The sequence below is a fragment of the Rhinopithecus bieti genome, unplaced genomic scaffold (assembly GCF_001698545.2).
Source record: "Rhinopithecus bieti isolate Rb0 unplaced genomic scaffold, ASM169854v2 scaffold_495, whole genome shotgun sequence".
Classification (NCBI taxonomy): Eukaryota; Metazoa; Chordata; class Mammalia; order Primates; family Cercopithecidae; genus Rhinopithecus; species Rhinopithecus bieti.
The window spans coordinates 878,901-900,269 of NW_016803120.1; the positions used below are offsets into that span (position 1 = coordinate 878,901).

General features: G+C 40.6%; 1 protein-coding gene across 3 annotated transcripts in view; it reads right to left on the reverse strand.

Moving 5' to 3' along the window:
* STARD9 (StAR related lipid transfer domain containing 9) overlaps positions 1–20,209 on the reverse strand; it is a 70,719-nt gene extending 50,510 nt beyond the window's left edge. For 2 of the 3 annotated variants that reach the window (XM_017859704.1, XM_017859638.1), the window contains exons 1-5: positions 19,978–20,209; positions 19,449–19,520; positions 15,661–15,840; positions 10,570–10,621; positions 10,099–10,236 (exon numbers count right to left, since the gene is read on the reverse strand). In XM_017859704.1, the coding sequence (XP_017715193.1) occupies positions 10,099–10,236; positions 10,570–10,621; positions 15,661–15,840; positions 19,449–19,520; positions 19,978–20,076 (541 nt within the window). In that variant the 5' untranslated portion in view covers positions 20,077–20,209. Of the gene's footprint in view, positions 1–10,098; positions 10,237–10,569; positions 10,622–15,660; positions 15,841–19,448; positions 19,521–19,977 lie in introns of those variants that run through there. The other variant, XM_017859779.1, reaches the window with a different exon arrangement.
* Between the last annotated feature and the right edge of the window lie 1,160 nt (positions 20,210–21,369).

Genomic DNA, 21,369 nt, shown 5'->3' on the forward strand with positions numbered 1-21,369 from the left:
TCTTGTTGTGTATTTTCTTAACTGGTAAATAAGTTTCCCAATCCCCAAAGCTTTATCTTTTAATGTATTGATACTGATTTATGCCAATTTTATTATTATTATTATTATTATTATTATTATGAGATGGAGTCTGGCTCTGTCGCCCAGGCTGGAGTGCAGTGGCGTGATCTCGGCTCACTGCAAGCTCCGTCTCCCAGGTTCACGCCATTCTCCTGCCTCAGCCTCCCGACTAGCTGGGACTACCAACACCCGCCATCACGCCCAGCTAATTTTTCTATTTTTAGTAGAGACGGGGTTTCACCGTGTTAGCCAGGATGGTGTCGATTTCCTAACCTCGTAATCCGCCCGCCTCAGCCTCCCGAAGTGCTGGGATTACAGGCGTGAGCCACCGCGCCCAGCCAATTTATGCCATTTTATTTTTAATACCTGTTTATTGGTGAACCCAAATGAAAATTTTTTAAACTTATAACCTTGAGAATTATCAATCCAGCATGTCTGATTTTTGCAAATAGGGAAACTGACATTCATAAAAACAAAGGAATTTTCGACAATCGCATTGCGAATACAGAATCTCTGCCACTAGACTATAGGACTTCTGCCACCTAGAGCTTGACTTTTCCCAGAATTCCTGCTTCTCCCCATTATTTGGTGCAAGAAGCCTATTCCCTGCAGCTCTGATGAAACACTGCCAGTAAAATATTTCATTGAAACCACTAGAGTTTTTGCTTTGTTTGGCCTTTGCGTTGTTTCTAGTGACCCCAACATGTTCAAAGTCAGACTGACTTTGTGGCCACTTTTTTCTTCTTAAATTCCATTATAGCACCTACATTCCATGAAAAGCATTGCAAATGCTTATATAACCCACATCTCTAATAAAGCCACACATGGTTCCCTGGTCTCTATTTCTCAATAAGTCTGTAATATTTATCATCAATAAATTGCAATGTGGTGGTCCCATGCCAAAAGGCTAAAAAGGAGGTAAAATTAGAGGTCCAAAGAAGGCCATATAAAAGGCCATGTGCATACATCTTAGTCTGGCATTCAAGGCTCTTCATAACCTGTTCCTGCTCAGTTAATCCACGTTTACTTTATGTCAGGTAAAAGGAACGCTTTGCTCCTAGTGGAACAAGTATTTTTAATGTTTTTTTCAGGTCAACTCAGATCCACTTTCTAGTAGCCTTGCACCCCAACACTGCTTCATCCATGATTGGATACAATCATGAATATTCTTATTCCTTCCACTTCCCTCTCTGAATCTAATAATTTATATATAATGTCATCTTGTTCACCTACTTTCTTTACTCACCCATCCACATCTCTCTCTTTTATCTCTGAACTTCTTAAATGCTTTTTTTTTGCAGTACCACACGATGAGTCTTAGAACATGTTTTACTTGACATTCGACTCTGTTTAAATAAATTCTTACATATGTGTTCTATTCTGCAACTGGCTTCTAAGGTCTTGGAAAACAAGTTGGTGTTTGTGTAATTTAGTTTCTCCTTAAGGCTGTGCATACATGGTTCTATTTTGTTGGACACATGGTAGGATTGCACTTTCTCAGTTTTCTTTTTAAATCAGGCACAGCTTTATGACTTGCTTTAGACAATAAAATGTAAAAGAAGTGATATATACATACATCATTTAAAGGCATAAGTTTTCAGAGCTAATTTATGGATCACTTCATTCCCATCTCCTGCCATGAGATACAAGTATTAAGATAGAGCCTCTATCAGCTTGGTTCCTTGAATGACTACAATGGTAGACTTTACTGTCAATCTGTAATGCATATATGTACTCTTAGTGAGAAATCAACCGTCTCTTTGATATACTAGTAAGATTTGGGTATTCTTTGTTTCTGTAACATAACCTATAACGTCCTGCCAAGTTAAGCATCCTAGATAAATGTTGTACCTGCAGTGGATGGCCAGTAAATACTTGCGAAAAGTTAACAGAATTAACTAGACACTAAAACTTATAACTCATTTTGGAAAAGCCCCAGTGATAACTAATAAACATAATCTGGAATACCAGTGAGAAAGTAAAAACAGCGAAAAGATGATTTTTGTGCTGATTTACCCAAAACGAAGCTTAACAATTTCCTTTAACTCTGATTGACCTTTGAAGTACTGTGAAAGTCCCGGAACAGCCTGAAGTTGCAAATTTTTGATAGCTCAGTTACTGGAATATTCATTTCTAAGGCCAGTTTGGAAATGGGGAGGCGGTAAGACAGGAAAAGCTGAAAAAAATGGATGTTTTATAAAATAAGCAAATTGTGGAAGTAAGCAAATTGAACAGGGATTTAAAAAAATTATTGATATTACTTTGAGCCAATCTGAGATGCATTTATATATTACAGTTATATGTATTATCTTCATTTAATACATATACATGTTATATGCAGAAACATGTCAAAAAGCACAGGAGGCAGGCTGCCATGTGTTTTTTCAGAAAGAAGAGTAGACAAAGCAAACTGTAATGACTTGGTTATTTACATAACTCACATAAAAACTATAAGTAGCACTATCATGACAAGATTTGCCCTACTCACAGTCATTTGCATTTTGCATGTCATTTTCAAATAAACTTTATATATGTATATAAGTGTGAATCATGGTGAAATTTCTTAAAAATAACATAAAACATTGCAATATCCATTTAGTTATCTGTACTTTCATTATATAATTCATACACTATTATTCTACAAACATTAATTGCCAACTGAACTCTAGTCTATGTAGTGCTCCAAAACAGAGCTTCTCAAATTTTAAGGTGTATATTATCATGAGGGGATTTTATTAAAATTCAGATTCAGACCCACTGGGACAGGGACTGAGATCCTGCATTTCTTACAAACTCCAAAGTGATGTGGATGATGCTGGTGTGGAGCACACTTTGAGGTACAAGTTTCTAAACATAGTTTGTCATGTTGCAAATGGCCTTTCTCAAAAATAATCCTCCTCTTAGCCCTCTGAGAGGTCACAGCTCACTGTAGCCAGTAGTCATTGCTGAGTACCCTGCTCAGTGACTCCTCAGAGGTGCATCCCATGGTCATTTCATAAAGACTGAATGAGCAGTAGCATCCAGCACTCATTAATTTTTTCTGCTTACTGAGCATGGCCAAGGACAGAATCTACCATGTGGATGTTCCATTGCCAAACGCTTCTCTACTCATCATGAAGATAAGACCCATTGAAATGATAAAGAATATGTGTTTCTGGGAGCCATGTTGAAAAATGTGCAGCCCAACCTGAGGCTTATCAAGGAAAGGGAAGCAAAATAAGTAGGTGAGGCTTCCTGAAGAGTAGAGCACCAAGTGGCCCCATTGAATGTCTGTCTTCACATATATCTGCTGCTTATGTTCGTTTGAGGCATATATGGCCTTGCCAGTAGCATCCTGGCTAGCTTAGGAGGATGATGATGCATAAAAGTTTTGTAAACTAGAGCTTCTTCATTGTTCTGAAACACTGGAAATGAAAAAATTTGAATCTTAAGTACATTTGCATTATACCAAGAAATTCCCACACTATGTCTATCCATGAAAATAAGAAATATCTGTTAGTTACTATGAATATATTCCTCTGTTGATAATTTTTTAGCATCTATTTTTGGGAAAGTTTCTCATTGATATTATCAAGAATATAAAGATATAATCATTAAAAGTCATCAGAAATTTTCAGCTATTTCAAGCACAAAGTCTAATATAAGAAACTATGTTTGGGACAGCCAGCTCATATTTTATGTTAAAAGTTTATAAGGATTGTATTTAAAAACTTCATATAAGCTTAATATTGAATGTGAAAACTAGTCTTTTTATTCTATTTTCTTAAAATTACATAATATAATAAATATGATTTTATCAGTTAAGTCCCAAATAAATGCACTAAATCTCCAATTTACCCCAAAGTGCCAAATAAATAGTATAATTCATATGTTTTTTATGATATATGAAAGGTAGAAAAGCAATATTCTTGGTACTATAGCAGTAAATGAGACAAAGTCCCTGTTCTCATGTAGCTCTCATTCTCATAGGAGAGAAAGAAAATAGTAAATTAATTTATAAATATGTAAAATATCAGGGAGAGTTGCACTTTCCAGAGAAATGTAAAATGAGTTGTTCTATTAAGCAGTAACAGTGTGGCTTCCTTCAATTGGTGATCAGGAAGGCTTCTGTTAGGAGGTAACATTTCAATTGGGCTCTGAAGGCCAAGGAGAAGCCATTTATGCAGTATTGAGAGTGTAGGTATTACAACAGAAGAAATAGCCAATGCAACAACCTTCTGGCTGGAAGTATTTAGCTTGTAGCAGGAAAAGAAAGGCCAGCGTGGTTACAACATTGTAGGCAGAGGGATATGGTCAGAGATGATCTTGAGAAGATCCTCACAGGTCAGATTATGTAGGATCACAGTAAGAAATTAATTCTGGGCATTAAGAGAAGCTGTTGAAGGCTTTAACTGGGAATGTGGCAGCATAGAGCTAGTGTTAAATTCAAGGCCTCTGGAGCCAGCCTACCTGGGTTCAGATCCCAGCTCTGCTGTTTTCTAGCTATGTGTTATGGAAAAGCTATTTAACTTCTCTGCGCCTCAATTTCCTCCTTGTAAAATGTACATGACAATAGCATCTGCCTCACAGGGTTGTTGTAAGAATTAGACAAGTTAAAATTTGTAGCGCACACAGAATGGAGTTTGGCAGGTAGAGAGAGTACAAAAGGGTATGCTTAGGAACACAGATAGTCTGAAGTTTGTTTGTAAAAGATTATTCTGTTTTTACTGTCAACAATGGATTATAGAAGTACAGGGAAATAACCAGGGCTACAAATTGAAGACTACTCAATAGAAGTTGGCTTGGACTAGGATGGAATTGGGGGTAGTAAGGAGGTTATAGGACATCAAGTTAGAAAGAAAATTTTAAACATATAGTTAATATTATTGAGATCTTCACATATTGCCCAGGTCCAGGTGAATAAAAGTAAATTTAATCATAAGAAGGTTTAATATTTTGCTTCTCTAACAACTTTTGAAGGCTTCCATTTGGTAAGTCTGTGTTCTCTGAGGACTTTCAGAGCACTCCTTTTTACACCTTTTCCCATCAAGTATTTGCCAACATATTAACAGAAGATTATCTGGTGATTATCTGCTTTGCTGATGCCCAGGTGTTCTTCCTTAGCTTGATTCCCACTTGTGAATTCTTCCAGCTGTCAGTGACTTCTATAGCTTGTCCCTTCAGGATTAATCCTCCCTTTCTAGAATCAAAGTCAAGATATGTTACAGTCTGTCTACATCTTATAAATAATCAAATTTCCTTCTTCTGGGACCTGAGAAAGGCTATATTTCCCAGCTTCTGATGCAATTAGGTTGGGTTAAGGAGATGCAAGCTGGCTAGTGGTTGTATTAGTTCATTCTCACACTGCTAGAAAGAACTACCTGAGACTGGGTAATTTATAAAGAAAAGAGGTTTAATTGAATTAGAATCACAGGTTATACAGGAAACATCGTTGGGGAGGCCTCAGGAAACTTACAATCATGGCAGAAGGATGACGGGGAAGCAAGTCCCTCTTCCCATGGTGGCGGGAGAGTCGGGGGCATGCAAATCATGTGAGAATTTTGCCTTGAGACAACACTAGGGGGATGGTGCTAAAACCTCAGAAACTGCCTCCATGGTCCAATTACCTCCCACCAGGCCCCACCTCTGATACCTGGGATTCCAATTCAACATGATTTTTCGGTAGGGACACAGAGCCGAACCATATGAGTGGTAGGTGAATGAAAGTGATAAATACTACCTCCAACCCACGACTTCGAATCTCCTTGGAGACCTGCAGTTTGATCTCTCTTCCCTCACATGGCTGGGGCCACACTATGAGAGTAACCTGGAATTCTGAGGCATCATGGGAGAAGAACCACACTAGATCATAGCATAATCTATATTAAACTGTAAAGTGAGTGGGAAATAAACAGTTTCTTGTGTTGAATAACTAAGATTTTGAAATTGCTTGCTATAGCTATTATAATTAATTATCCAAGTTAAGACTACCAGATGATTCCAGAAAGAAACAAGACTCACTTGATAAAAATTTTGTTCACCAAGTTTTTTAAAATTAGGATATAGGTAGCTTATTGGTGAAGGACTATATATCACGTATTTTTCAGTGCAACTTCTCTAATTTTTTTTTCAAAAACATTAACAAAATTACTGCAGGTAATAATAAAAGTTTTGTGCTAGATGCTTCGGGAGGTACCAAAAGGAAAGTTTTCATCTTTGATAAATGTACAGTTTGGTTTAGGAGACAAGAAATAGAAACAACAGCAACACAAAAGTCATTGCAGCCACATAAAAGATGGGGTAATGGCCGGGCGCAGTGGCTCACACTTGTTATCCCAGCACTTTGGGAGGCCAAGGTGGGTGGATCACCTGAGGTCAGGAGCTCGAGACCAACCTGGCCAACATGGTGAAACCATATCTCTACTAAAAATACAAAAAAAAAAAAAAAAAAAAAAAAAAGCTGGGCGTGGTGGCACATACCTGTAGTCCCAGCTACTCTGGAGGCTGAGGCAGGAGAATTGCTTGAACCTAGGAGGTGGAGGTTGCAGTGAGCCAAAATCATGCCACTGCTCACCAGTCTGGGTGACACAGCGAATCTCTACTCTCCCCCCAAAAAAGATAGGGCTAACTATAAAATAAGAAGTGTAACTATTGGGGTTAACTACAAAATAAGTATAACTGCTGAGTGCTATGGTTACAGAGAAAGAGATGCAAGATTGTAGGTGGAAGTCTAATGAGAACATTTAACTTTTCACAATGCCTGCAGAGAAAAATTAGGGAGGTAAACTACAAGAAAAGCCAAGTGATCAATATAAAGTTAGATAGCAAGGGGGAACGGTGTTCAGTAAAACGAACTCCCATCAGAAATTAGGAAACTTACATTCTTTTACTTATTTTCAGAAAACCTTTGCTTCTAAGTAAATGAAATCTGTATTAAAACATACACACAAAATACACTTCTTCCTTCTTATTACAACATCAATGTATTGCCTGTATTAGTCCACAGGTACTCATTTCTGTCCCTAAAATTTATTTGTATAATGTCATTGGATTAGACTCAAGAATTGAAATATTAGATGAGTTTTAACACACACATACACGCGCACACAATTTACTATATATTTTTAAACGTATGTAGTAGTTGCTTTATATTTTCTAGCAACAGCTTTTAAAACTTAATTTTAAAAAGGTATTATCTTCTCTGGAGAATTATATCTAAGGCAATGATTTCTTCAGAGAGTTCATTTAGGTGGAGCTCTTTTTTTCTCATTCTGACAACGTACAAGTATTATTTATTTATTTACCCAAAAGGAGATAGCTCAAGATTGCTCAAGATTAACAAATCTCAAAGTGCTGAGTGCCTAATATAATGACTTTCCAAAATGACTTGCCTTCAAGTTTTAACAGTTCCTGGTCACACATTTGCTTCTGCAGTCATACATATAGACAACTTGAATAGGTAAGCAGCCCTTCCACAATTAAAATGTGTTATTCATACAAAAACCTATTACACCTCTTCCCTTAAGGATTTCCTAAGTAATTCCTTAAAAATATATATATATTTATTTCATGTCAGTTTGACAGCTCCTTTTAAAAAAGTTTTGAAATACTCCTTACCAAAAAATAGAGTGCTGTAGTACATAATAACTGAGATCTATATGAAAGGAAAGTGTTTAGGCACATGTGTCATCTGGAAAATGGTAGAACATGCTAAAATATGTAGATTACATAGAATAAGTTAGACAAAACAATCTGGCCTCCGATTTGAATAAAAATCAATTTATTTCCTGCAATCACTCAAGAAAAATCTCACAGGGGATAATGCACAGTCAAAACAATTTTAAATCCTCCTTTTCATTTCTCTCAACACATAAAGCAACTTTTCTCAAAATTACTTTCCTTCCTTGCTGCATTACAAAATGCAGAACACACCAAATCTCGCCAAATTATCTGTCTCAGGCACTGTTATCTCATTTTAGTACCCTGTTCTTCTGAATATCAATTTATTTTCTCCCATCAGGCCCCTGCTAGTTCTTTCCAGACTAGGCCTACCTAGCTCATTGATCTGATTCTTATCCCCACCAATTACCCTGCTCTACAGAACAGACCCATGAGTCAAGATACAGTCTACAGGGGCTGACAGTTGATTGGGAGAGGGTTAAATCACAGACATGAAGATTAATTTGGGACAACTTTCTTACTTTTATTTCAGAACATGTATAAAATTTTAATGTAATATATAGAAAAATCCCTTGAAAAGAATATAATGGCTTTGGTTATATACCTGAGTCTAATATTTATTAGAACAAGTGGCAATAGCAAAATATATACTACATATTTATGTAGTGTGTGTGTATGCATACACATATATATCTGTAGTATATGTATATATTACTATTGTGTGTGTGTATATATGTGTATGTGTATATACACACACATATAAAATAGCAAAATGTATTGAACTGTGCTTGTCCATTATGATCATTATCCTGAACTTTTATATAGCTTTCCCTGACACTATTCTATGTCTGAGATCATGGGGAGTCAAGTCAATAAATAAATACAAATATAAATAAACATGTGCTTGTACATAAATACAAATAAACTCCAATTCTATATTGTCTTTCAATTAGTTCCTTTTGCATAAAACATCTTTTCAATAAATGTAATTATAACTTTTAAAAGCAATGCAAATTGAGAAAATAATTTTCATCCTGTTCTAAAATATATTATTTTCTAAAAGGTGATCAATCTCTATGATTTTTTCATCATTGTTGAATAGGTTTAAACATTTTACATGAACTTTCATTTTGGACTCAAATGAAATATAATAAATGTTTAATCATCACTTAACCTTACTTTGTTCCTATATCAAAATAAGTTATTTTGAAAAGTAAAATATCTTACATATTCATGAACGTTTGTATTTTCATTTAAGTGGAGTAGAGATAAATTATGTACTTTCAGGGAACTAAGTTTAGTCATAATGATTTTTGTTAGAGATTCTGATTACTTTAGACAAGAAATAGGGAAGGAATGACAGAATGAATACTTGATGAGAATTCAGGAGGCCTGTGTTCTATTCTTACTTGGTATAATAGAATATATCTTACTTGTAAAATTTCAGAGTTGCAATTAGCTTGTTTTTAACTTGTAAATTGAGGAACCAAACTGAGTGAACTTCACATTTCTTTTATCTCTAGTAGCTTAGATATCAAATACAGAATGCCTTCACCATTTTGCTCAGTACTTTCATGTGATACTAAAATTTGCAGTAGTTTTATATTAACCAGTACACAGTGTATTTGAATTCAACCCAAATATACAGTTAATCTAATGCCAACTGCCAATACACTGTCTAAAAGTTGCTCAGCTAGAATAACTAAATATTTTACTAAATATTTTACCAGTTGAAACTGTTTTATCAACAGCACAGCCCTCTGCAAATCCAGAGAAAAGTGTTATCTTCTTGAAGATAGGCCAGAGGTTGCATTACTACCTACATATAAATTCAAATCAATAATTTTAAGAAACAATACTCTTTCTCTTGCTCTCACCCCCCACTATTTAAACTAAAGTGGAAATGTTAAATTTTCTTTATATTGTTCCTACTTTCGTCATATCCTTTACCATTTTCCTATCAAATACTACTTTCTATCTTATATTGTATGTGTGTGTGCATGTGTGTGTCTTTTCTTTTTCTACCTGCTGCTGCTGCAAAAAAAAAAAAAAATTATGATTGTATTAGTCCATTTTCATATCACCGTGAAGAAATACCTCAGACTGGGCAATTTATAAAGAAAAAGAGGTTTAATGGCCTCACAGTTCCACATGTCTGGGAAGGCCTCACAATCATGGCAGAAGGTGAAGGAGAAGCAAACGTAAGTCTTTTTTTTNCCCGTCTCGGCCTCCCAAAGTGCTGGGATTACAGGCTTGAGCCACTGCGCCCGGCCTGGGTGATTCATTTTTAAAGCCTGCTTCACTGAGCTCTCTGGGCCCATGAGACTGGAAATGGTCCATCACTCATCTTGGGATAAACAGGGCTTTACACAGTCCTACCTTGGGTAAGACGGCAGGAGGCAGTGACCTCCCGGCCATTGACTGTACAGCGGGCCCCACGGGCAGGCCGGAGAACAACTACACCACAGGCACTGGTGATAGTGCAGTGGTCTCTCTCGATCCACTGACCCTGCAGGACTACAAAAGAGGTGGTGGTCACTTGGGTGGGAGGACAATCCAGGGAAACATCCTCTCCATTTCTTTCTGTAAGATCAGAATCCAACATCTGGAAGACCTCATACCATAATGAAGGAGGAAGAGGCGACCTGAAACCACCCATACCTGAAATCCTCCCACCGTGTGGGTCTCTCCCTAGCACATCCCAGACCTGAAACCTAGCAGCGGAGAGAGAAGCAGGCCCTGAATACGCCAATGATTCCCTTCTCAGAGCATCATCAGAGTCCTCTGAAGAAACCTTTCAGGCACAAATACTTGCCCCAAAACGTTGGCCTCCTATGCTCTGTCACTCACCAATGTCCTGCTCCTGGTCTGAGTCAATCCTTCCAATTTTTGTTGTCCCTTCCTAAAGGGGAAAAAAGCCATTTTAATGAGAATTAAAAGGGACAGAGCCTTGCCCTACAGGAGAGTCCACATTAGAATATTCTCACTCTCTTCCCAGCCTTATCTGTGCCACTTCTCATCCCATCCCAGCCTGGTCTGTACCACTTCTCAACTTTGGTCCAGGCTGTTCTGACCCTCTGCCCACTCGCTCTACAGCCCAGGAAGCCCCTGAGATGGTAGAGCTAAAAAATATACCACAAAGCGGCCCAAGCTATTTGCAAAGTCCAGCAAGTGTGGGCAAACTCCTTTCCGTCCCACAGCCTAAGGTTAGGGAATAGTTACAGCCATTGGTCAGAAAAATTCTCTAGTCTGAGAAAATACATGCAAAAGTATGGCTTTTCCCTAAGAGGCAAAGGTTGGTGTGGTCCAAGTTTGATCCAGTAAGTCTCAATGAAACAAGCATTTTGTGAAGATTTATGGAAACACGGGATTTTTACCTTCTTGGTCCGCAGATGAAGTTTAACAGACACCAGATTCTAAGAAGGGTAAAAGCACAAATACGAGAAAAGTACCTCTAGAATAAAAAAGAACTGGAAGAGAGTGTAAGAGAGGAGGGGGAAACTGGAGTTAGTATAAATGAATCAGTGGATTAGTTGAAGACAAGGCCTTTTAGACCTTGGATTACGGCAAATTTGCTTAAGACCCACATAGCTCTGTTAGGAAAAGGCAGCAACATGGCAACCGGGATGCTAAATTTTAGACATATCTTTATCGTTTATTGACTAACCATTCGATACGTCCTAGGCATTATGTTGAGTACTTTACACAAATCATATTACCTTATCCTTTAACAACTCAAAATGTAGGTATTCTCTTCTTTTTATTGATGAGGAATCTGAAGCTCACAGGGGATAAACTGCCTAAGAAACCTGCATACCAAATAGGAGAGCTATGACTAGAATTCAGATCTCTCTGGATCCTAAGCCCCTGCAGCCTTTTCCAACTTCACCATAACACCTCCCCAGTAATGAATGAGTTTTTGTTTGTTTTTTTGAGACAGAGTCTCACTTTGATGCCCAGGCTGGAGTGCAGTGGCACAATCTCAGCTCACTGCAACCTTCGTCTCCCAGGTTCAAGCAATTCCCTTGCCTCAGCCTCCCAAGTAGCTGGGATTACAGGCACCTGCAACCATGCCTGGCTAATTTTTGTATTTTTAATAGAGACAGGGTTTCACTATGTTGGCCAGGCTGGTCTTGAACTCCTGACCTCAGGCAATCGGCTAGCCTTGGCTTCCCAAAGTGCTGGGGTTACAGGCGTGAGCCATCACACCTGACCAGTAATTATTATTATTATTATTTTTTTTTTTTTGAGATGGAGTCTCACTCTGTTACCCAGGCTGGAGTGCAGTGGCATGATCTCTGCTCACTGCAACCTCCGCCTCCCAGGTTCAAGTGATTCTCCTGCCTCAGCTTCCCGAGTAGCTGGGAATACAGGTGTGTGCCACAATGCCCCAGCTAATTTTTGTATCTTTAGTAGAGATGAGGTTTCGCCATGTTGTCCAGGGTGGTCTCGAACTCCTGACCTCAGGTGATCTGCCTGCCTCAGCCTCCTAAAGTACTGGGACTATAGGTGTGAGCCACCCCATCTGTCCCAGCAATGTTTTTAAGGAGACCAGAGAACTCCCCACTAGGCTTCACTGTCAGCAGCCAGAGCAGGGAGGTCCCTGACACTCCTCCAAAATAGCTTGCAAGAAGGAAGAATCCTGGCAGTAATGAATGAGGCTCTGTCCTCACTGCATCCCCCTCTGTCACTCCTCTCTGCAAACACACAAACAGCCAGAGCCAGCCTTTCCTGCTCAGGCACTGAGGACCACAGCAGTCAATAGATGCTAGCCTCCACAAACACTGTCAAACAGAATGAGAGGGCAGTTCAAGGGAAAAAGGTCGAAACTTTTCATGTGTGTTCAGGGACAGCCCTTCCAAAAAGATAAAGGCTACGGCACATCATAACTTCTAGATCTGCAGGATAGAACTTACCAACAAAAGGTGATGGCATCTCAGATGAGGACTGAGCTGGCTGGCATATGCATTCACTGCCCACCCTGCCTCTTTATGTAGGGAGGGTTAGTGGCACAAAGGCAATTATGAGGATGAAGTCCAGCATATCAGTCACCTGGGCTCTCCCTGTCCTTCTCTCTATCTTCTTCCCACCCAAGACACTTCCCCAAGGTGACCCAGGGAAAAACAGCTTCCAGGTTGCCAGAGACTAGTTCTAGGTAACAAACTTAGCAAACAAACAAACAAACAAACAACAACAAACAGAATATTGGGCCATTACTGTTAGTACTATTACCTAAGTCAATAGCTACACAAACAAAAGGTGGGGAAAGTACATAAAATGTAGAAATGGCAGGATTAGAAGTAGACTAAAATCTCATCACCCAGGTCTACTGGAAATGCACCAGGAAGGGAGTAAAATCCTCACTATGCACTGACTAAGCAATAAAAATCAGCAATCCAGCGGAGCGTGAGGGCTCATGCCGGTAGTCTCAGCACTTTGGGAGACCAAGGTGGGTGGATCACTTGAGGTCAGGAGTTCAAGACCAGCCTGGCCAACATGGTGAATCCCCGTCTCTACTAAAAACACAAAAATTAGCCTGATCAATCGTTTATTCTTCAATTCATAGTAATCCCCCAACCCCCCCCTTTTTTCTTCCTTTTTCACTTTTTTCTTCCTTTCTGCCTTTATTACATGCCCAGACATGCCACAGTACCAGGCGTTATCAATACCAGCTCACATTCCTTTCCTTATTAAAAAAAAAAAAAAACTAGGTGTCTAGCTCATTGCAGACACCTCTTCCCCTTTCCCCTCTCTCCCTTACATGCCCACCTTATCTAAAAAGGTTCAAATGTTTAGCCAACCGGGATTAGTTTAGAATGTACGACCTGACCCTGGCCAGTGGGGAAGGCGAAAGGGTACAGGAGCAGAACTTGCATCAGAAATAAAGGTTCTCGTGCCCCCCTTTGTTCAGATGTGTTCTCATGGCAACTGGTCAAAGAGAAGCACCCCTCTGCGCAAAAGTAAAATTGCTTTACTACAAATCCTTTAAGTGTTCAATTTCCTTAACATTTTAAGCATTATTCCCAACAGTGGTACACGCCTGTAATCCCAGCAATGCAGGACGCTGAGGCAGGAGAATCACTTGAGCCCAGGAGGTTGAGCTTGTACTGAGCTGAGATTGCGCCACTGCACTCCAGCCTGGGTGACAGAGCGAGACTCCGTCTCAAAAAAAAAAAAAAAAAATCAGCAATCCTATCTTCAGGTGAGGTCATCATTCATCTCCATGTCTACGATTCAATCTAATAGTCATGTCCTTTAACCCTCTGCTGCTACCCTAAGCTCTACTACTTGATTTCTAGCTTTATCTATTCACTCCACATCCAATCCATATATCAGATCAGTTCTACTCAAACACTGACCATTTTAATCAATCTGGTCTCTTCCTGACCTCCAGCCTCTCTCTGTGGTTCTAATGGGAGGATCTATACAGCCATTTGGTGTTTAGTTCTCTTGCTAAGGTAAAAGTTGTTAGCCACTAAGAAAATGTATGCCCCGTGTACCAGAAAATAAGCTACTTTAAATTTTCTGTCTGAGAAGCTCAGTCTCTGACAAATTCCCAAAGGGCTTACCCTAAGAACCCTGATGAGCTTTGCTAACATCTCACTTCCATATGCTCTGCAGCACTAGGAAGAAGGCCAATTTCTCCAGGGATAACAGCAGCATTACATACTCCCCAGAAACTCTTTCTTTGTTCTTTTTAAATGTCAGCTGGGGATAATTATGAGAATGAAAACTAACTTTTCAGTGAGCACAGGGATTTTGAGCATGTGAAGTACGTTCTGCTGTCCATAGCAACTGTCCTCCCACAGAACACACTGATGAGAACAAGATGAAAGACTCTCTCTACCATAGGTCTCTAACTCTCAAAACCACTTCACTCAGAAATGCGGACTGGCCTCCAGGTGACACAGAGCCAGGTGGGCCAGGTGCTGTTTGGAAGCTTTAACTTCAATCTTTTTCTAGATGGATGCCTGTCATCCCCTCTTCCCCCACCATCACACCACTCTAGCTCTTTGGACCTTCCCTATGTTTTAAGCTCCTTTACCTACTTTCTCTGTCTCCCTTTCCAGGTAAATGTAGTGATGGAGAAGTGGGAGGTGTACTGTTCGTTAATTTGGGGTTGAAGTGGGGAACTGTCAGAAGAAAACTTTCAAATCTTCTGAATTCCCCCTTTAGTCTCTGAAAGCCACCGTTTTAAACATTATTTTATTTATTTTATTTATTTTTGAGACAGAGTCTTACTTTGTCATCCAGGCTGGCGTGCAGTGGCGTGATCTCAGCTCACTGCAACCTCTGCCTCCTGGGTTCAAGTGATTCTCCTGCCTCAGCCTCCCGAGTAGCTGGGATTACAGGCGCCCACCACCACGCCCGGCTAACTTTTGTATTTTTAGTAGAGGTGGGGTTTCGCCATGTTGGCCAGGCTGGTCTCGAACTCCTGACCTCAAGTGATCCGCCTGCCCTGGCCCCCCAAAGTGCTGGGATTACAGGTGTGAGCCACCACACCCAGCCTGAAAGCCACCTTTGAGCAGTCTGTATTTGCAGAGTTTAGGAGCACTAATGGTATCTTGAGGTTAGGGTTTCACTCTCCATGACTGTACCCCTATGCTTCAGTAAGCCAGAAAAGGAATATGATAAGCATCATTCTTACTTTAAAATGAGAAAATTAAGGCAAAGAGAACAAAAGTAAGTTACATAAGAACAACAGTAACTGCAGTTGAAAAACAATTATTCTGATTTCCAGTCTTCTGCTCTATACATACAAAGGCAAAATAGATCACAATTTGTCAGGTAGACCAGTTTCCTGAGAACAAACCTGAAGGCAGCTCTGTGGCATCTGTCTTGATTTCAATTCACAGAAACATGGCTGCTACTCCTAGCTTTTCCCTCCTTGACCTCTGGGGCCAGTGCCTTAGGAAGAAAAGGATATACTAGTCTCCTCACCTTGAGATGATAGAGCACAACACCTGTGCTGAGCACATCATCCTCCAAGGCCATCAGGTGTGGCAGGCTGGAGTCGATGACCACCCCAGCCCTCCTCCTGTTGATGTCCACACTGTAATGCTCCATGAGGGCCTGCCAATCATTCCACTTCTGGGTCCAGTCTTTAGTCAGCTGGTCTACCTGCAGAGGTATAGGAGGTGATCTGAGACACTCAGCATGGGGAACAGACTAAAGGTCAGAAGTCATTACATCTATTCCTATTTCCCCAGAGTACTACTTTATTATGCTCCTCACGGATACTATTCAAAGACCCCACAGAAGCCCTTACCTCCTCCAACTGCAAGCTGTGTTTTCCAAGTTTTCTTCAATAAGCAAGTGTTACTTGTATAAACAGAAGACCCCTCAATAAATGTTATTTTTAAAGTTTTCTGCAATGAACATGTACTGTTTTTATAATTAGAAAAAAACATGCTATTTTCAAGTTATTTTTAAAAAATTAATCGGGATGTTAGACATCTGTGTTTATACTTTCCCTTTCCCCACCCCACTTTTATATGATCCATACTTGGGAATCCTTTTATGACCTAACACTTCTTTCCCAAAGTACAGTACTTTATCATATAAGCTTGCACATGGCTCACAGAACCACAAAGCACTGGGAGGGAATTTCCCCAGGTGGAACTAAGACTACATGGAAATTGTCTGGAAGATCATGTAATAAGACAATAAAAACAATAACAGTAAAACACTGAGTGCTTAATGTGTACCAGGAACAGAGTTTTAAAAGTAAATATACCCACACTTAAGCTAAGACCGCCTTAGGGACATGCACAGTGATAAATGTAGGGTCCTTTTTATTCTTTTAGTGGAAACTGATGCCTAAGCAATGAGCTTATCCTGGGAATGGAAGAAATGAGGAAGTTCAGGAAAAAAAAAAAATTAGATGTAGCTAAGTATTTCTCTCATAAAGGGAATACTTAAAAAAAAAAATTATGCCAGGTTGGCTAGGCATGGTGGCTCACGCCTGTAATCCCAGCACGTTGGGAGGCCAAGGTAGGTGGATCACGAGGTCAGGAGATGGAGACCATCCTGGCTAACACAGTGAAACCCGTCTCTACTAAAAATACAAAAAATTAGCTGGGCGTAGTGGTGGGGGCCTGTAGTCCCAGCTACTCGGGAGGCTGAGGCAGGAGAATGGCGTGAACCCGGGAGGCGGACTTTGCAGTGAGCCGAGATGGCACCACTGCACTCCAGCCTGGGCGACAGAGCGAGACTCTATCTCAAAAAAGAAAAAAAGAAAAAAAAATATGCCAGGTTTAGGTACGAGTACTTTATGTGCCCTAGAAACATTATTTTAATAATCATTGAGTTGAAGTTTGGAAACCAGGAAACTACAGGGTACCTGTAAAGGGCTGGGTTGGATAGGGACCCCTGGCATTGGTGAGTGGCAGGGTACTCTGGCTTACAGTTCAGCCAACCTGGCACAGCTGCCCCCTGGTTAGCTTTCATCACCTACTCCTACACTGCCTAAGATGATACAGCCAACAAGGGGAAGGTTCAAGTCCAGCTCAGCTGGCCTGCATAATGCAAGTATGCCCATGAGTTTGGAATGATTTCGGCTCCCCTACTTCATCTCTTAGTATAGAGGGATGATATTTTCTGAACCAAAAATCAGAATACATGACTGAAGGAGGAATTTTTTAGAGAAACTTCTAGATATGTTATTTAGTCTTGAGGTTTAGTAAGGGTGACAAAATGTTAACGTGGCCAGGATACTCCAATGACATATAAGGATGATGCAACAGAATATTACAAATTGAAACATTTGGTTGTAGGATTTAAATCTAACCCATCTGCTGGGTGTGCTGACTCACACCTGTAATCCCAGCACTTTGGGAGGCTGAGGTGAGTGGATCACCTGAGATCAGGAGTTTAAGACCAGCCTGGCCAACATGGTGAAACACCTTCTCTACTAAAAATACAAAACATTAGCCTGGCATGGCAGTGGGCACCTGTAATCCCAGCAACTCAGGAGGCTGAGGCTGGAGAATTGCTTGAATCCAGCAGGTGGAGGTTACAGTGAGCCAAGATCACACCACTGCACTCCAGCCTGGATGACAAGAGTGAAACTCCATCCCAAAATAATAAAAAATAGGCCGGGTGCAGTGGCTCATGCCTGTAATCCCAGTACTTTGGGAGGCTGAGGTGGGCGCATCATGAGGTCAGGAGTTCAAGACCAGCCTGTCCAACATGGTGAAACCCTATCTCTACTAAACATACAAAAATTAGCTGGGTGTGGTGGTGTGAGCCTGTAATCCCAGCTACTCGGGAGGCTGAAGCAGGAGAATTGCTTGAATCTGGGAGGCGGAGGTTGCAGTGAGCTGAGATTGCACCATTGCACTCCAGCCTGGGTGACAAGGTGAGACTCCATCTCAAAAAAAATAAAATAAAAAATTAAAAAATACAAATAAATCTAATCTGTCAACAAAAACAACTGCCCACCATTTTTTCCTTTTAAATATTTCTGGGGGCCAGGTGCAGTGGTTCATGCCTGTAATCTTAGCACTTTGGGAGGCCAAGGTGGGTGGATTACCTGAGGTCTGGAGTTTGAGACCAGCCTGGCCAATGCGGTGAAACCCTGTCTCTACTAAAAATGCAAAAATTACGTGGGTGTGGTGGTGCACGCCTGTAGTAGCTACTCGGGAGGCTTAGGCAGGACAATCACTCGAACCTGGAAGGTGGAGCTGAGATCATGCCACTGCACTCCAGCCTGGGTGACACAGTGAGACTCCCTCTCAAAAAAAATAAAATTAATTTTAAAAAAAGTCTCTGGGAATCACCATTTATTCTACTTTTCCAAAATGTCTTGTCCTTGCCCTCACTGAGTTACAGTAGTCTCTTTCCTGGTTGGTCCTCTGCTTCCAGTCTTCCCACCTTTCAATTCACCATGCATACAACTATCATATTAATTTCCCAAAGATACTCCTTTATTATGTCACCAACCTGATTCAAGAAGCTATTAATCCTGTTTACACCAAGTTCAAACCTTCTAAACTTGCCCTAACCTTACCTGCACTACCCTCTACCATGAACACCCATTCTAACCAGCTTAGTCTTCCTCACAGTGTGTGCTTCCACGTGGCCTCTCACACCCCTTCCTTCTCCCAGTTTCAAGGCTTTGCTTACGTTATCCCTCCCTCACCCAATGCCTTACCCCTTCTCCCTATGTAACAACCCTAGCAAACCTTCCAGGGCTAGTTCAAGGTCAGTTCTCTGCCTTCCAGCACCAACATATGATGTCTGCTCTGAAAATCCCAAACCATAATGATTTCTTCCTTCCCTAGGCTCTTTTCATCTAAATCACATGGTTCATGAAACACACTATTCTTTAAATGTGTTTCCAACTAGACTGCAAACCATTTGAGGGCAGGGACCTCTCTGTACCTCTTGCAGCAACATGCTGAGAACATATTTGGTCCTCAAACAATGAATACATCTTGGTTGACTGATTTACAGACAAGAAAACAGTCTTTTCCCCCCAGGCTACTCTCACTATCCAAAGGACTTATGAATCCCTGAGAGAACAATACAGAAAGTCAGAGAGCCATTAACACTCCCCTAGGCAAACACACATCCCCTGGTCAAGGCTTAAAGGAAACAAACATTGTCTTCAAATTACACAGCTCTTCTCTGCCCTGCCAAGGGAGCAACCCTACCTAGCTCAGGAATAATGGAGAGAGCTCCCAGGGTGATGTAAAAGCACTACTGAGTCCACCCAACACACCCACCTTCAATTCATTTTGAAGAACCAGCTCCTTCAGGTTTTCATCCTTTTCATCATTCAATGAACTGAAGTTTCTCTGCACAAAGATAGAGATGTGCTTTGATGTTTTCCTGGTCTGAACTTCAGGTAGGTCCCACCCTTACACTTGTGAAGGAAGATAAGGTGCAGATAAAGGAAAGACTTTATCATTAAAATGAGAAATAAATCAGGAGCCTACGTATTTGGGCTCATATTGGTACAAAGATGGAAAATAAAAATAAATTTTCCTAGAGGGCCCCATTCTCCGTACCTGCCCACACAGGGCAAGGACCATTCAGGCACAAGACAAGAGGTGATAAAGTGAAAAAATGCCCACACCACCTGAAGTTACACCAATAAATCAGATAAATCTCTGTTTTGTCTTTGCTCCTGTCTCTGCCTCATGAGAGTCAACTGAGAACATGGAATGCAGCAGGGCCCAGACTCTATGGAGAAGAGAGGCTCAGAAGGAGAATTTCACTTTAAGCATGGAAAGGTTCTGACTGTCTGCATACCAGTTCAAAGCTCAGCAGCAGGGCTTTCAGTCTTTCAATCTCTTCTCTGAGTTCTCTAATCAGCTTTACGTTTGCATCCTGAAACATAGAGAACTCCATCACCACTGATTGTTATCAAGTCCCACTCAGCTGTGAAATGCTATTTGCAATTGGCTTGGAAGAGGTAGATTACTCCTTTGGAGTAGGCTCTACAGCGGTCAGTCATTCTCAAGTTGTGGTCCCAGGACCTGCAGCATCCACTTCACCTAAGAACTTGTTAGAAATGTACACTTTGGCCCACCCCAGACCTACTAAACCAGAAACTCTGAAGGACTGGGGCCCACCAGTGTTCGAACAAACCCTCCAGGTGACTCTGATACACACTAAAGTTTGAGAATCACTTCCCTAGAGGTCAAGCAGGTAACACTTACCTATACATGCTAGGGCATGTATAGGTAGTAGGTGCTAACCTTCCTGTATTGTGACTAAGCCTAATACTGCCTAATTACATTGCCTTTTTAAAACAGTCTACATATGGGTTATATATGTGTGTGTGTGTGTATACATATATGTATATATATGTGTATGTATATATGTGTATACATATATATATATGTAGTGTGTGTCTGGCCACCACCTATGATCCCTGCTCTGGAACTTCTCACCGAAATTGTGAAGGAACATTTGAAAAATTCTCATTTAGCTTTGAAAAACCAATCAATAGTTTTGTGTGGGCAGAGGAGAAAACAATAGAGAGAAAACCATTAAAAGATAAACAAAACCAGTGAATTCCTACACTCTCCTTTTAATATTGAAACAGAGAAGTCACTGCAATTTGCAAAGAGAAAAATAAAACACAGACAACTTGCATAAAAAAACACAGGCATAAGACTGGGCACCTTGGCCCACACCTGTAACCCCAGCACTTTGGGAGGCTGAGGTGGGAGGATCATTTGAGTCCAGGAGTTTGAGACCAGCCTGGGCAATATTGTGGAACCTTGTTTCTACAAAAAAAATTTTTTTTTTAAATTAGCCTAATGTGGTGGCATGCACCTGTGGTCCCAGCTACTCAGGAGGCTGAGGTGGGAGGATCACTTAAGCCCTGGAGGTTGAAGCTACAGTGAGCCACAATAGTGCCACTGCACTCCAGCCTGGATAACAGAGCAAGATCCCTTCTCAAAACAGGCAAACAAATACAAAAACACAGGAATAAATCAACATAAATTCAAAATAAAAGCAGTAAACACAAATTTTTATTTTTTATTTTTATTTTTTTTTGAGACGGAGTCTTGCTCTGCCACCCAGGCTGGAGTGCAGTGGCCGGATCTCAGCTCACTGCAAGCTCCGCCTCCCGGGTTTACGCCATTCTCCTGCCTCAGCCTCCCAAGTAGCTGGGACTACAGGCGCCCGCCA